The sequence below is a fragment of the Synchiropus splendidus genome, chromosome 3 (genome assembly GCF_027744825.2).
Source record: "Synchiropus splendidus isolate RoL2022-P1 chromosome 3, RoL_Sspl_1.0, whole genome shotgun sequence".
In the NCBI taxonomy this organism is placed as follows: Eukaryota; Metazoa; Chordata; class Actinopteri; order Syngnathiformes; family Callionymidae; genus Synchiropus; species Synchiropus splendidus.
Window position 1 is genome coordinate 25,130,653 of NC_071336.1, and position 14,522 is coordinate 25,145,174.

General features: G+C 41.7%; 1 protein-coding gene across 3 annotated transcripts in view; it reads left to right on the plus strand.

Moving 5' to 3' along the window:
- LOC128755608 (E3 ubiquitin-protein ligase HECW1) overlaps positions 1 to 14,408 on the plus strand; it is a 38,477-nt gene extending 24,069 nt beyond the window's left edge. For 2 of the 3 annotated variants that reach the window (XM_053859367.1, XM_053859368.1), the window contains 19 exons: positions 812 to 904; positions 1,267 to 1,420; positions 1,883 to 1,986; positions 2,073 to 2,179; positions 3,196 to 3,381; positions 3,548 to 3,682; positions 4,079 to 4,193; positions 4,272 to 4,368; positions 4,426 to 4,509; positions 5,906 to 6,012; positions 6,726 to 6,840; positions 7,345 to 7,458; positions 7,630 to 7,782; positions 7,859 to 7,957; positions 8,729 to 8,858; positions 8,924 to 9,070; positions 9,143 to 9,257; positions 9,361 to 9,559; positions 9,626 to 14,408. In XM_053859367.1, coding sequence (XP_053715342.1) covers positions 812 to 904; positions 1,267 to 1,420; positions 1,883 to 1,986; positions 2,073 to 2,179; positions 3,196 to 3,381; positions 3,548 to 3,682; positions 4,079 to 4,193; positions 4,272 to 4,368; positions 4,426 to 4,509; positions 5,906 to 6,012; positions 6,726 to 6,840; positions 7,345 to 7,458; positions 7,630 to 7,782; positions 7,859 to 7,957; positions 8,729 to 8,858; positions 8,924 to 9,070; positions 9,143 to 9,257; positions 9,361 to 9,559; positions 9,626 to 9,737 — 2,366 coding nt within the window. In that variant the 3' untranslated portion in view covers positions 9,738 to 14,408. The remainder of the gene's footprint in view (positions 1 to 811; positions 905 to 1,266; positions 1,421 to 1,882; positions 1,987 to 2,072; positions 2,180 to 3,195; positions 3,382 to 3,547; positions 3,683 to 4,078; positions 4,194 to 4,271; positions 4,369 to 4,425; positions 4,510 to 5,905; positions 6,013 to 6,725; positions 6,841 to 7,344; positions 7,459 to 7,629; positions 7,783 to 7,858; positions 7,958 to 8,728; positions 8,859 to 8,923; positions 9,071 to 9,142; positions 9,258 to 9,360; positions 9,560 to 9,625) is intronic. The other variant, XM_053859369.1, reaches the window with a different exon arrangement.
- The last annotated feature ends 114 nt before the right edge of the window (positions 14,409 to 14,522 follow it).

Consider the following 14,522-nt stretch of genomic DNA (forward strand, 5'->3'; position numbering starts at 1 on the left):
ACCTCTCATCTTCAGTATAATGTTTGAGTTGTTTTAGCAATTCATTTTGTGTTTTCTGCCTTTATATGTTGAAAGTCTTGTGCTTTTTAGTGATCATGTTTTCCCCAAAGTTAAATGGGAGTTTTTTACCTGGTGAGCTACTTGCTACTTGATAGGGCTTTTTTAGCTGCCTTTATTTACAATTTTGTTGTGTTGTTTTTGTTTTATTTTAACCAAAAAGTCCAAGCTTAGTTAAGTTGCATCATCAAAACCTTTTCCATTCGTTCACAGACGAATGCCACTGCTCTAAAACCTAATGTTTATCGAGCTGTTGAGCAGCTAAAAGTGGCCCTCGGCTGATTATGACCTTCTTAATAGGAGAACAAAACTTTGCCGGTGATTGATAGACAAGAAAATTATTCTACTTCGACGGCTTGCGTCAAATACAAGATTTGGATTGAGTCCTAATCAGATATAAAATAATTTCCTCACAAATACAAAGTGGGCGAAATGTGGTTTATGAAGCGCTTAGCATTCTGCTTCAAATTAGCATTTAAATGAGAACATTAATGTGATTTACGTGTCTGATTTAATGAACTCAGCCAGAAAATGACATTAGTTTGGTTTTCCCAGCATTCATCCTCACTCATTTCAACTCAGCTCTACAGTGTTTTTGCATGCAGAATCTGTGGGGATAAACAACGGCAGTTTTTCCTCCCCACAACGCTCCCTTCTGCACCTTGTCATTTGAGACCCTCAAGGCCTTTCCAGTAATATGGTCACTCCCTTGTGGAAACTTCTCCCACACTGTCTTTCTGATGTCCCCCTGTAGGCCTGTCACCTCCCGTCGGTCATCCTCCAGTCCTTCGACCAAGCCTTGACCTTAACCATTTCCCTGCTGCCACTGACCAAGTCTTACCTCCAAGTAAGAAGCAGCAAACCCCAATCTTACTGTGGAGTGGCATGTGGACAACTTGGTTTGACATATCCTCATGTTTCACTGCACCCTTCAAACATGCCATCAGCCCATCCTCATGTGCTCCTATACAGTAGATAAACATTTGCTTTATTGATCGTCATTTGATGTAATCGTCTGCTCTGGTGTTGATTTTTAAGAATTATATGGACAGACCTTTTTGCTCTTCTGTTCCATTCCTGATTATTTTTTTGTAAAATGCTCCTCTGAGGATAAAAAAATATATTCATGCAGTGCCTCGAGTTCTTCAAACTGAAGTGTTCACAGAATGGTTCTCTAACTGTGTGAGCAAATTCTCCTGACCTCCACAGACTGGGAAGCTCGCGTGGACAGTCACGGCAGGGTTTTCTACGTAGACCATGTCAACAGGACCACCACCTGGCAGAGACCCAGTCACACTGGCAAGTGCAGTCACGGAATCCCTCGATCCGGATCCACCCAGCAGATGGAGCAGCTCAACAGGAGGTAAGGATGAGAAGCCAGGATCATCTGTCAAAGAGCACGGTGAGGCTGGATGTCAGTGGAGGACAAGAGTCCTTGGTGAGGTTTTCACTTGAAAAGATGATGAAGCGAACCGTTTTTTTTTTGTTTTTTTTTGTTTTTTTTGATGGAGAAACACTGACACCTGCTGTCAGCTGGAGGGGAGACACTTTAATGCGAAGACGTTTGACCAAACATGATGTTGCTTTTGAAGATGCTGCCGTTTAAGATATAGCAATTCATTGTTGGGTTAAGAAAAAAAAAATCATGAACATAGTCGTTTTATTTCACTGCACTGAATATCATAAGCTCCTCTACAGTCGCTTCATTTTTCCACAGGAAGATTTTTTAAAATCCATATTATTGACATGTTTCATGTGAAGTACACCATGAATCCAGGAGCAGTATTTACTGTAAGTTTAAAAGTGTAAATCAATATTTCTACAGGTACCAGAGTATTCAGAGAACCATGGCCACCGAGGAGGAGGGAGGCAATCAGAGGTTGGAGCGGAGTTGCAGCACAGAAAATGAATCGGATTCTCCACCTCCTGGTGCTTTCTTCTTTTTTTCGACGTTTTAAAGTTGATGGTATGTTTCTCAGTTGTTTTACTCATGTGTGTTCTATATTTCATTGTAGGTCCCGCCTCTCCTGTCAATCACCAAAAGATCAGCCATCTCCTCCAGTCACCTGCAGTCAAGTTCATCACTCACCCAGAGTTCTTCACGTTGTTACACAATAACTATGTGAGTCCAGAATACGCTTCATTTTTATATGAAATTGAAAACAATGAGGTTGGTATTATGTCCACTTAATGTCTCTTTTTTCTCATTAAAAAGTTTTACTTTTTCTACTTATTGACTTTTTAATTTTGTGGGGACAAAAGAACAAAATCACTTTATTCACCACCCTCAAATGAAAGTCACAGAACCTTTAATTTGGCATTTTATGGAGTGGAATGTGCCTGATAATATTATTTTTGGGCGGAGAAAGCTGTTTTTTTTAATCCCAGTGTGATGGATCAAATTTCAAGTGCTTCATTTTATTACACGAGCAATATATAAAGTTTTAACAATATATTTAATTATATGCTCACTGTTTAATGAACACAAAATCAATGGAAAATTGCAATTTTGTGCAAAAATATTCAATGACCGAAATGTATCATATCAATTTCTGGTGAGACAGATTCGCTTCTGTATTTTTCCTGTATATACGTCTAAATGTTGGGCTGATAAATCAAATGCGTGGTTATTCTGGAGAGATAATCACTATATCTAATGCAAGACATAAACAAATGTTTAAATGGAATGAAAACAGCAGCCTGTTGTGTGACAAAATCGGATCACATTTGGGACAATTTAAGCAGTCAGTTAACATTAGGAAATATTTTAGGCTTTGATCCAAAGACTAGGTTAAGGCCTAGCTCTTGTCTGGATTCTGAGACCTCTTCTTCCTGTTCTAACACCGATGCCAAAGTGAGGGAATCTAATCTGTCTTTTAAAGGTTCAGTTTTACAAAGTGATTTCCCCTGGGTGCACTGGTTTTCCACTCAGTTTAAAGGCAAACGCTTTCTAATAATGAGTGGGCCTCAAATCAAAATCAGGATTGAAGTGCAGCCTTTTGGTTTACTCAGAGGATGTAAAAGGTTACTGGGAACTCTCAGACCTGACAGGCAGCAAGATGCATTCATTGATTTAGTGTTGTACTTTCACATACGATTTTATTCCTGTTTCATTCCCAATTTTTTTCCTTCTTTTAGTCGGCTTATCGGATGTTCACCACCAGCAGTTGTGTGAAGCACATGATCCTGAAAGTGCGCAGAGATGCGAAGAACTTCGAGCGCTATCAACACAACCGAGACCTGGTGGTCTTCCTCAACAAATTCGCTGACACACAACTGGAGCTGCCGAGAGGGTGGGAGATCAAGACTGACCTGCAGGGGAAGGTAGAGTCCTCTACATGGTGATGTGTATCTGTGTTAGCTGTGAGGTTCGTGTGCATACCTACAACCCAAAAAGGAAACGCTGGCAACATTATGTGACTCATATTTGAATGCAATGAAAACAGTTCATGTGAGAGCAGTACCTGTTCTTTCTTCCTGCGCCTGCCAGTCTTTCTTCGTGGACCACAACAGTCGAGCCACAACCTTTATCGATCCTCGAATCCCGCTTCAGAATGGCCGCCTGCCAGGACACCTCGCTCATAGGCAGCACCTACAAAGACTGCGCAGCTACAGTGCTGGAGAGGTACATGAGTAAACTGGGCTCTTGGCTTTATTTATCTGTTTTTAGTTTTGCTTCCTTTTGCACCAAAACAGCACTTTAACTTGTGACCCATATTTCTATTTATTTTTTCTTTGGGACTGTGTTAGACCTCAAAGAGTTTTTCATTAAAAAAGAATTGTGCAAACAAAAAAATAACATTTTAAGAGTGAAAAATGAAAATAAAGAATTAAAGTATATTTTTTCATTTAATTTCATTACATGTAAAAAAAATAAATAAATGCACATAAATTCACTTCAATATATATATATAGATATAGATAGATATAGATAGATATACATTTGATGGATAATACCAGAACTAGTGACACAACACGCACGACAGAAGTACAGCGCATGACTTGTATTACCTGTGTGCAGGCCTCTGACGTGTCCCGGACTCGTGGTGCCTCTCTCATGGCCAGACCTGGCAACAGCCTGGTTGCTTCTATTCGGAGTCAGCATCAAGCGGACGTGCAGCAGCTGTCAGCGCCGAGTAAGTGTCCTCATCACCACAGCAGCTGTGTATATGAATACAAAGGGATAGTTACCTTTTCTCTTTCTCCACTTGCAGCTTACAATGACAAAATAGTGGCGTTCCTTCGGCAGCCCAACATTTTCGACATGCTGCAGGAGAGGCAGCCCAGTCTGAGTAGGAACCACGCACTCAGGTATGATGTCTGAGGAGTCGAACTAGAAGCAGTGTTTTCATGTTGTTGTTTCTTCAGGGAGAAAATCCACTACATCAGGACGGAAGGAACGCAGGGGGTGGAGAAGTTATCGTGTGATGCAGATCTGGTCATCTTGTTGAGGTAAACTATAAAACTGTCATTTTTAAAATAGAATAGTGGAGACACACATAGATGCACAACTTAATGGGTTTATGTTCACAAGAACAGAGGGTAAGTAATGTTTCACTCCTTCCCTCACTCATGAGCATGTTATTGCATTTAATATCATCGATGACAGGCACAACATGGGTGGCCTAAAAATCTTAAGCTGATGGTTGGCAGGTAGTTTCATATATCAGAGGTAGGCTGCCACCCAGTGGCACTTTGCGCTTGAACAACATGAAATGCAGTTACTGCAGTTAATAAGAACAATCAAAAGCAGTTATTATGTATCCTTATCTTAGGGTTAGGCTTAGGTTTAGGGTTAGTGTTAAGGTTAGGTTAGGGTTAGGGTTAGTTAGGGTTAGAGGGTTAGGGTTAGTGTTTGTGTGGGTTAGGGTTAGGTTAGGGTTAGGTTTAGTTAGGGTTAGGGTTAGAGGGTTAGGTAGGGTTAGGGTTAGTTTAGGGTTAGGGTTAGAGGGTTAAGGTTAGTGTTTGTGTGAGGGTTAGGTTAGGGTTAGGGTTAGTTAGGGTTAGGTTTGGGTTAGGGTTACTTAGGGTTAGGGTTAGGGGTTAAGGTTAGTGTCTGTGTGAGGGTTAGGTTAGGGTTAGGGTTAGTTAGGGTTAGGTTTGGGTTAGGGTTACTTAGGGTTAGGGTTAGGGGTTAAGGTTAGTGTTTGAGTGAGGGTTAGGTTAGGGTTAGTTAGGGTTAGGTTAGGGTTAGGTTTGGGTTAGGGTTACTTAGGGTTAGGGTTAGGGGTTAAGGTTAGTGTTTGAGTGAGGGTTAGGTTAGGGTTAGGGTTAGTTAGGGATACGGTTGGTTAGGGTTAGAGGGTTAGGGTTAGGTTAGGGTTAGGTTAGGGTTAGGTTAGGGTTAGGTTAGGGTTAGGGTTATGAATGAATAATTATGAATAATAAGAACAATCAAAAGCAGTTATTATGTATCCTTATCTGTAAGTCATTTTCATTATCTTCTGTTCTTTTTTTGTTAGTTTCTTAATTAAAAACTATTTCATCACGGTTTATGTCTCCTTCATTACTTTTTGTCTTGTCTTTTTACACTTCTTTCCCCAGAGATAATTTTGATTCATCTAACCCTAGCCCTAAACCTAAACCTAACCCTAACCCTCATCCCTAACCCTTACCTAACCCTAACCCTCTAATCCTAACCCTACTCTAACCCTAACCCTAACCTAACCCTAACCCTAAACCTAAACCTAACCCTAACCTAACCCTAACCCTAACCCTACCCTAACCCTAGACTAACCCTAGACTAACTTTTTGTATGATTATTTTTTCTTATACCTTGTTCCACTCATTCCCCTCAGAAATTAAAATTTTCTGACTCCTGGCCTTTCTTCTTCTTTTGGCTTCACAGTTTATTCGAAGAGGAGATCATGTCTTATATTCCTCCTCACCCCATTCACCATGGCTTCAGTTTCTCGCCTCGCTGCTCACCAGCCTCATCGCCTCAGAACTCACCCGGTAGGTCGATTTCCTTAATTGTACTGTTGATAATATATGTTTGGCTCAGTGGAACAGTCAAAGATAAAATATTGTGACAGTAATGTTGGGAATAATTCCAATAGTTCCACAGAAACAAGCCTCTGTCTTAAACAACAGATCCATTCTCCACATGATGAAAATTCGCTGCACTGCCTTTTCAATGGGTCCAGGTCACAGTCAGCATGTCCAAGTCCTCTGCAGTCAATATTTTGGCACACCTGACAGCAATGGCTTTGTTTTAGCTGCGCCTGCTGTGCCAGTTTAGAGCCCAGCTCAGTGGCGGCACTGAAACACAGTCCACCTCCAGCAGGATACAAGCGCTCATGTGCATCATCATTATTGAGAGAACCTTCTTCCCATCAGTGGAAAATGGGTCACAGCTGGATCTCTGGCCAACGAGTCGGCTCCATCTATTGGCTCCGATTTGTTTTTGGGGCGCCCCATTGGTGTTTTTATCCCATTTTGAAATTATTACTACGCATTCAGTACAAGGCTGTTCTGTCTAAACCATGGAGCCTCTTAAGTCCAAACCACAGTCAGTGCCAAAACAGGTTTGTAATCTTCATTTCACACCCGTCCAGCAGTGGCAAAGATTATGTTTATTCCAATCAGTAAATGTCGATCGATGCACGTCTGAACTTGACAATGTTTCTCTCTTTATAATCATTGTCCATTGTCTGTATGTCATCCAGGCCTCCAGAGAGCCAGAGCTCCTGCTCCGTATCGTAGAGACTTCGAGGCCAAACTCAGAAACTTCTACAGGAAACTGGAGGCGAAGGGCTACGGCCAGGGACCCGGCAAAATCAAGTAAGACAGACAAACGCTGCGGCATCACAGCTATAATACATCAGTTAGCTAAATAGTGAGCTGTTGCTGGTGAAGCTGTGCAATTGCTTGCAGTCCGCATGGTGGTGATGGGTAGATGAGGCATCATGAAACAGTATTGCTGGGTTGATGAAACAGTGTCCTCATTTACAGAGGACTACCAGAGGGCACTCTTGGTTTACAAACAATGTGAGGTTCCATTGAAATAGTTGTACAAGTCCAAACATTTTGCAGCAGACAGCGCCATCTGGTGGCCTCTGAAAATCGGGACACTGCTGCGTGAAACCTCATCTACCCATCACCAGCCCCTGGACTTCTCAAGGTTTCTGCTTCATAAAGAGGCAGCTTCTCTGAGACAGTAGATGAGACACTACTGTTAGGACTTAATTGTTTGCCTCATACCTGCAGTATTTGAAATGCAGAACAAAATGATGACATTGACAAACAAATGTGTGACTCGTTTCATGTGTTCATGGTTCCTCACAGGCTGTTGATACGAAGAGAACATCTGCTCGAAGGAACCTTTAACCAGGTGATGGCTTATTCCCGCAAAGAGCTGCAGCGGAACAAACTCTACGTCACTTTTCTGGGAGAGGAAGGGTGAGACATGCTCCTATAAGCACGTAACACTAACAGTCTGAGCTGCTGATGTCTAATTTGTACGTTATGTTCCATGGCCTCTGAAACACCTCCTCAGATTTTTACTCAGGTTAAATCCATCTCCTTCTAATCTTTCATTATTTAACAGTTAAAATGCTGACTGTCTTTCAGGTTAGACTACAGTGGTCCATCCAGAGAGTTCTTCTTCCTTCTGTCTCAGGAACTTTTCAATCCTTACTACGGCCTCTTTGAGTACTCCGCCAACGACACCTACACGGTCCAAATAAGCCCGATGTCAGCCTTCGTGGAGAATCATCTGGAATGGTCTGTGTATCCACGAGAGCCAACTGTACCCACTTAATTCGGATCTTGATGTTCATGAGGGTTTCCATGTGCTCAGGTTCCGGTTCAGCGGTCGTATTCTGGGACTGGCTCTGATTCATCAATACCTGCTCGATGCATTCTTCACCCGGCCGTTCTACAAAGCTCTGCTTCGACTGTGAGTAGACACACATTCCTCACCCACATAACTTCTGTTAATGCAGTCACCTTTTAGTCCATGAGGGGGCAGCATATTACAGGGTTATCAGTTCTGACCTTGCATGATGTCTTTAGGTTCTAGGAGCTTATTGTAGTCTTCATTCATGGGGCAATAAGAGAACTCTTTCAACTGTAGATACTGACTATCATAAAATGCTGGATGAAAAGTTGCACTTCCGGAAACAATTAAAAGCATCATCCTCCATGATGTGATGTAAAAGACTACTATGCTCCAACAGAAATGTCTGTAGATCAGAAGCTGTTTCACATGATGGATTCAGGTTCCTCCTGGAAGCTGAAGTGACCCCCTACACTAGTTATGGGTTGATGAGGTTTCATGAAACAGTGTCCTAATTTTCAGTGGCTGATTTTCTGCTGTAAAATGTTTAGACGTGAACAACTTATTCAATGAATTCCCTCATCATTTCTGAGCCAGGAGCGCCATTTAGTGGCCTCTGAAAATTCGGACACTGTTTTGTCTACCCCGTGACAAGTTTCACTGTTTCATACTGCATCTATCCATCACTCCCCTGCACCATTTTGCTATGGTGATAAAACATCATGAAGAACAGAAGCAAAATCCTTGTTCATCTCATGATAAAAGCCATTATAATCTCCTAGCTCAGCATTACCTGTTTGTTACAGCCCTCATCTGTTGCTTTATATCTTCAGGGAGGTCTATCTTCCTGCTCTCTCTGCTGCCTACTTCACTGACGTTTGTCTCCGACAGGCCGACCGACCTCTCTGATCTGGAGTACCTAGACGAGGAGTTCCATCAATCCCTGCAGTGGATGAAGGACAACGACATCACCGACATCCTAGACCTCACATTTACTGTCAACGAGGAGGTCTTCGGCCAGGTTGGACAACACTCATACATTTGTCTGTTTTCACTCTTGAATCACATTTCCCGTCACACTGCCAGGTAACAGAGCGGGAGCTTAAATCTGGCGGCTCCAACCTTCAAGTAACCGAGAAGAACAAGAAGGATTATATTGAGCGAATGGCCAAGTGGAGGGTGGAGAGGGGAGTGGTCCAGCAGACAGAGGCGCTGGTCAGAGGTTTCTACGAGGTGAATATTAAGAAGCTAATCCCACAAACACACCTCCACCGTTCTTTAATTAAAGTTTTCTTTTCATACCAGGTTGTGGACTCCCGGCTGGTGTCCGTGTTTGACGCCCGGGAACTGGAGCTGGTCATTGCTGGCACAGTAGAGATCGACCTGAGTGACTGGAGGACTAACACTGAGTACAGAGGAGGTGTGTATTCACTGTATTAAAGAAACCTTTCACATCTCGTGACTAAGCTTTGAAAAATATATGTTAAAATCATGAGTCTGGTTTCTGTTGCTCTCTCCATCAGGTTATCACGACGGACACATTGTCATGCGTTGGTTCTGGGCTGCTGTCGAGCGATTCAACAACGAACAGCGCCTTCGGCTGCTGCAGTTTGTGACCGGGACATCCAGCGTGCCGTACGAAGGCTTCGCTGCCCTGCGGGGATCCAATGGACTCCGGCGTTTCTGTATTGAGAAATGGGGGAAAGTGACGTCGCTCCCCAGGTGACCGACACTGACTCTTGCAACGTGTGAAACGTTGCTTGCTAAAAGTCTTTCACCCTCTTTCAGGGCTCATACGTGCTTCAATCGTCTGGATCTGCCTCCCTACCCTTCATACACCATGCTGTATGATAAACTTCTGACTGCTGTGGAGGAAACCAGCACCTTTGGCCTGGAGTAGTCATGTTCTACAGTGAGAGAGAAAAGGTCTGATAATGGCAACATTTGTCAGAGACTCTTGGTTAATTCATCGCTGCTGGTCCTGTTGTAGTGACTCGCTCCAGGGGCCAATAGAGGGGACCTAGATCTGATGTTGAGACAGTGTCACTGTTGATTTATATGACTGGAACCAGAGGGTTGCTACAGCGGGGTGCTTCTATGATTCACATTTCAAACAGAGTTGAAAAAACTGAAGTGACACTAACAGCATTGTGAGCAGACAAGCGTCAGTGTCTGCAGTAAACAAGTTCAAAGATCGGGCTGTGTCTTTAAGCGGGTACTGAAAATCTGATGGTTTGGGATGGACCGGCATTAATACCAGAGGAAGTGGTCAAATTCAAAACTTTCCAAACCAGATGTTCAAGGATAGGAGTGTAAAAAAATCATGGGAAGTAAAAGGAAATGTAGCCATGTAACTTTTAAATAGGTTGCCTAAGAAATCAGTGGGACATCCAAGCAACAAAAACACTATTCTATGGCACGAAAGAGCACTTTTAGTTTGCAAAGTAAGTCTTTGTCACTATTGAAGTATTAATTGGTTCACTGGATCCAAGAGTAATTCATATTTTAAGGTGTCAGGTGGAGAGTTCAAAGGGTCATATAAAGTAACCTATGCATATAGCAGTCTAATATTGGTGCAGTGATGGATTGGAATGCAATTTCCAAGAATATAAAATATACTGTATCTATAATTTATTATGGCTTTCTAATAGTATTCTTAATCCAGATGACAAACTCTATTTAAAATGTAACTCACTTGGGTAGCATCAAAGAGTTCAAACGATATGCTGGTTGAAGTCTATCAATCACTAATGATGCAGCGTGTATAGAATATAGAATTCTCTGGCAGGATGTATTGTTTCTAAATACACATCTGACTGTGTTGATTCACAATAATGCCAAAGAACAATCAGGAGGGATGATAAAGACGAGGCTGAGGCGACTCATTGGATTTAATCTGATGTCTCGATATGGAAGCGAATGCAATGCTCTTCATGTGGAGAATATTCACACATAGAACACAAGAAGGAATCAACTGAAGAAGATAGAACATAAATCCACTGACTGTTTTCATATGATTTGTAAAAATAAGATTCATTTATTGCCCTGAGATCAGGCTTTTAAAACTTTGGTTCCATGTGAATACATCACAGTAGATGTCGGTGAGAATGTATATAGGTGTGTGGTTGGCGAGTGACGTGAAGACACAGCAGTAGCTCACAAGAGGGACCCTGAACCATTGTGATGTAAAATGAATTTAAACCTGGCCTGGGATTTATCGAAAGTTGAAATTATGTCCGTGAGGAACATAAATGTTTGAGGGACGAGATGAAGAATTCTCGAATACGTTCAGGTTCCTCCAACCTTCATACATTTGAGTCACTTATTTCCACTTATTTTCCTCCTATTCCCAAATGTCTGTTCAATAATCACAATCTACAAGGTGTAACAAATGATACAAGTGACTCAGCAGGAGGTTTTGATCTCCAAGTGTGGCTGCAATCCAGGAAGGACTTGGGCCTGCGGAGCAGCTGGACCAGACCTTTCTCTGTTCAGTTGTGACAGTGAAGTCACAGCTCACATAAGTAGCCATAAACTCCACCCAAGGGCTCCTGCTGTGAACTTGAATCCTTGAAAACGGGAACTTACCAAGGACAAAACCTTCAGCATCTTTGGTCTGAATGGGAGTGGCATGTGCTCACATTCAAGTCTTCCACTGATCCTTCTAAAGAAACTGAATGTCAGCTACCGCCGTTGGTGTTGGTCTTTGCATGGAGCAGGTTCTCCAACCACCAAACCTTTACTGTGTCTCCCAGACAAAAGCCGCATGCGGGTCACTGCAGAACTGACCGCTTTGTTATCAACTTTTTCGGGGTCGCCTTGGGCTAATCAGTGTAATGTATGCAATTGTTCAAGAGCCCGACCCATTCGTGCTTTTTCCACGGACTGCAGCGACCCCCCCTTCGATGTCTCTTCACTGGGAATGAAGCCGTGCCTCAGTTGATCAACGCCTCATACTGTTTGTGGCCTGTGGTGTTGTGGTTATGTTATTACACATACGCCTTGGTTCTTTTCTGAGCATGTTCTTGTCATATCACGTATTAGACTTCCATCGAGTGGAGCATTCTGGGTGTCAAAGTTGCGGTTGTGTTGAGTCTTAAAAGCTTGTCTCAACATCCTCCTGCAAAGGAAACTTAAGCCAAAAAATATCACATATCTCATGGAGGTGTCTTTGGATCCATAGTTCGGAATCGTGGTATAAAAAAAGGACACAGACAATCAGTGTAGTGGATACGTGGTGTAACATCTCACTGTTATTTCAGTTATGTTCTCTGTGTTTGTTTAAAAAAAATCATCCCACAAAATGTGTAAATGTTACGCTCCAGTTCTGTTCTCAAGTGGATTCTTCAAATCCTCCAGTAAGTTTTGATTTCTTTGTCTTCTGCTTGATCACACAACTGAATTTATGTTTGCTCCTTATGATTCTTATAAAAACACATCTGCAACTGTCCAATTTCAACTGTCTAAGTCATGAAGATGGACTGTGTTTTGTTGATGATGCAGTTGTTTTGGCTTCATCTTCTCCTCTCAAAAACTACAGTTGTGTGTGTGAAGCTTTAGCACTGAGGGTCTGCACCTCCAAATCTTGGGGGGTGAGGGGTGGTGTTGTATTACACGACCACCCAAGACCTAGTGATGGGTAGATGAGGTTTCATGACTTGCTGCAGTGTTCCAACTAATTCAAAAACATCATGTCATTTACTAACCAAGAGCCCCATCTAGTGGCCTCTGAAATTAGGGCACTGTTTCATCAACCCTGCAATAATATTTCATGATACTTCATCTACCCATCACTTCCAAGACCAAGACTGAGTCAGGTCCAAGACCAATGAGGGAGGAAAGACCAAGACCAGACTGAAGTCTGTTAGCCATGTAGACACACTAATTCATTTCTTACTGCAAAACAAAATAAATCACGATCTGAAATGCTGTTATTGGAACTAACTATTAGTTTGGTCTTGGTCTTGACCCCCGTCACTGGTCTTGGTTTTGGACTCAGTCTCGGGTGAGGTGGTCTCGACAACGGCACTAGAGAGGTGACACAAGTGTGATCATGAGTTAGAATCATTCCTAATCTCACTCATCACGCAGAGAATGAAAGCGAAAATAGAACCAAAAGTTGTTTCTAAGACTGGTGAAGTGCAGCTGTCTGTCAGAAACTAACTACGATTGAAGCCACCACTGTTTTGTGTTGGATGCAGTGTTCATTTACACAGTATCCATGCTGCCTGAATCTGGCAACTTTTTAAAACGCTAGGCTCTTTCGACGCCAACTTCATCGCCATGTATGTGCACCACCGGAAAAGGTGCCAATTGTAGAATTCTATTTTTATGTTTTGCCTCGACAAGCCATGAGCGGGGAGATACTCAAGAGACGAGAAGAGACAATGCCAATGTATTAGTTGATGACATTATTTTAATTTAATGAATCTAATATTGTCTCTGAGGGGAAACCAGCCGGGGTTAGATTTGGAAAAGTCCAGAATAACAGTAGGAAATGCCAACGTGCTGAAGATACTATAAATGTACATCTTATGATATAAAGTGAGACCAGGATGATCATTTGTTTGGGATAAGTGTGTGTGCAGTTAAGAGTTGCAACTTGTTTTAGATGTGTTTGAATGTTAATATTGGTGACACACAAAGGTTTGATTATCATTGTCAATATTTGTCCACATACATCATCGATACAGAAACGGGTTCTCAATTAAACACAGTGGGGACAAACTATTTCCGGTATTGTATCAGTTCTGTGATAATTCAGTTAATTTCACTAATGCCTTTTTTTGTGCAGAGTGACTGAAGCGCGGTTGCAATAACACATCTGGTCTACATCTGTATATTTAAACTCATGAGACATTTTCACCTCCAGGAAGCATCTGTTGCCATTCAGACTCCAAAGACACTTTTGGTTCAGAGCAAACTTTCAATCGCATTTCTGAACACGTCCGAATAAAAACGTGCGGCGCATCCATTAGAAAAAAAACTTTTATTATATTCTGTAAAGTACGGAATTTGTGCCCCATTTTTTTAAACAAATATTTTATACTGTTATTTATACTTTATTGCACTACTGGAATCTTCGTTTGATGCTATGAAAGGAGTCATATTTTGCCTTCACTTTTGATATTTATGCATTTTATATTATACATACTTTGCTTGATGGTTGCTCAGTGGGAGTGTGTATCATTATCACAAGAAATCCAACCAATGCTGTTTTCATTTTTGGACATTTTATAACCAGTCGGTGCATGAAGACAGCCAACCCTCCATGTTTTGGTCATTGCACTGACATTAATACACAAAAAAGATATGTATTATGTTTTAAATATATTTAAGAATTGTCTTGGAAAGATTTTAAAAAAAGGTCATTGAATTTGTTGAGAAAGTAAAGATGGTGTTGTTGGTATTTGCAATTGTGAAATATATGTCTATTTTTAAGGGGGAAAAGTGAAACTAAGAAGATGTGGTCAGGTCAAGTTTTGGAGGGGACACTGAAGCATGAGTTTTTATTGTTTTGTGTGTTAAATTATTATGATGTTCTCAGGCTGTGCAGTCGCTCCAATGTACCTAAAACACTGTTGAATCTCAATAAAAAGATCACTTTGTTACTTTCGGTGTTGGATGATGATTGATGTTTGCTGAAGGAATCATTTCATTTAAACTTTAAAGATGAAGCGTTGAT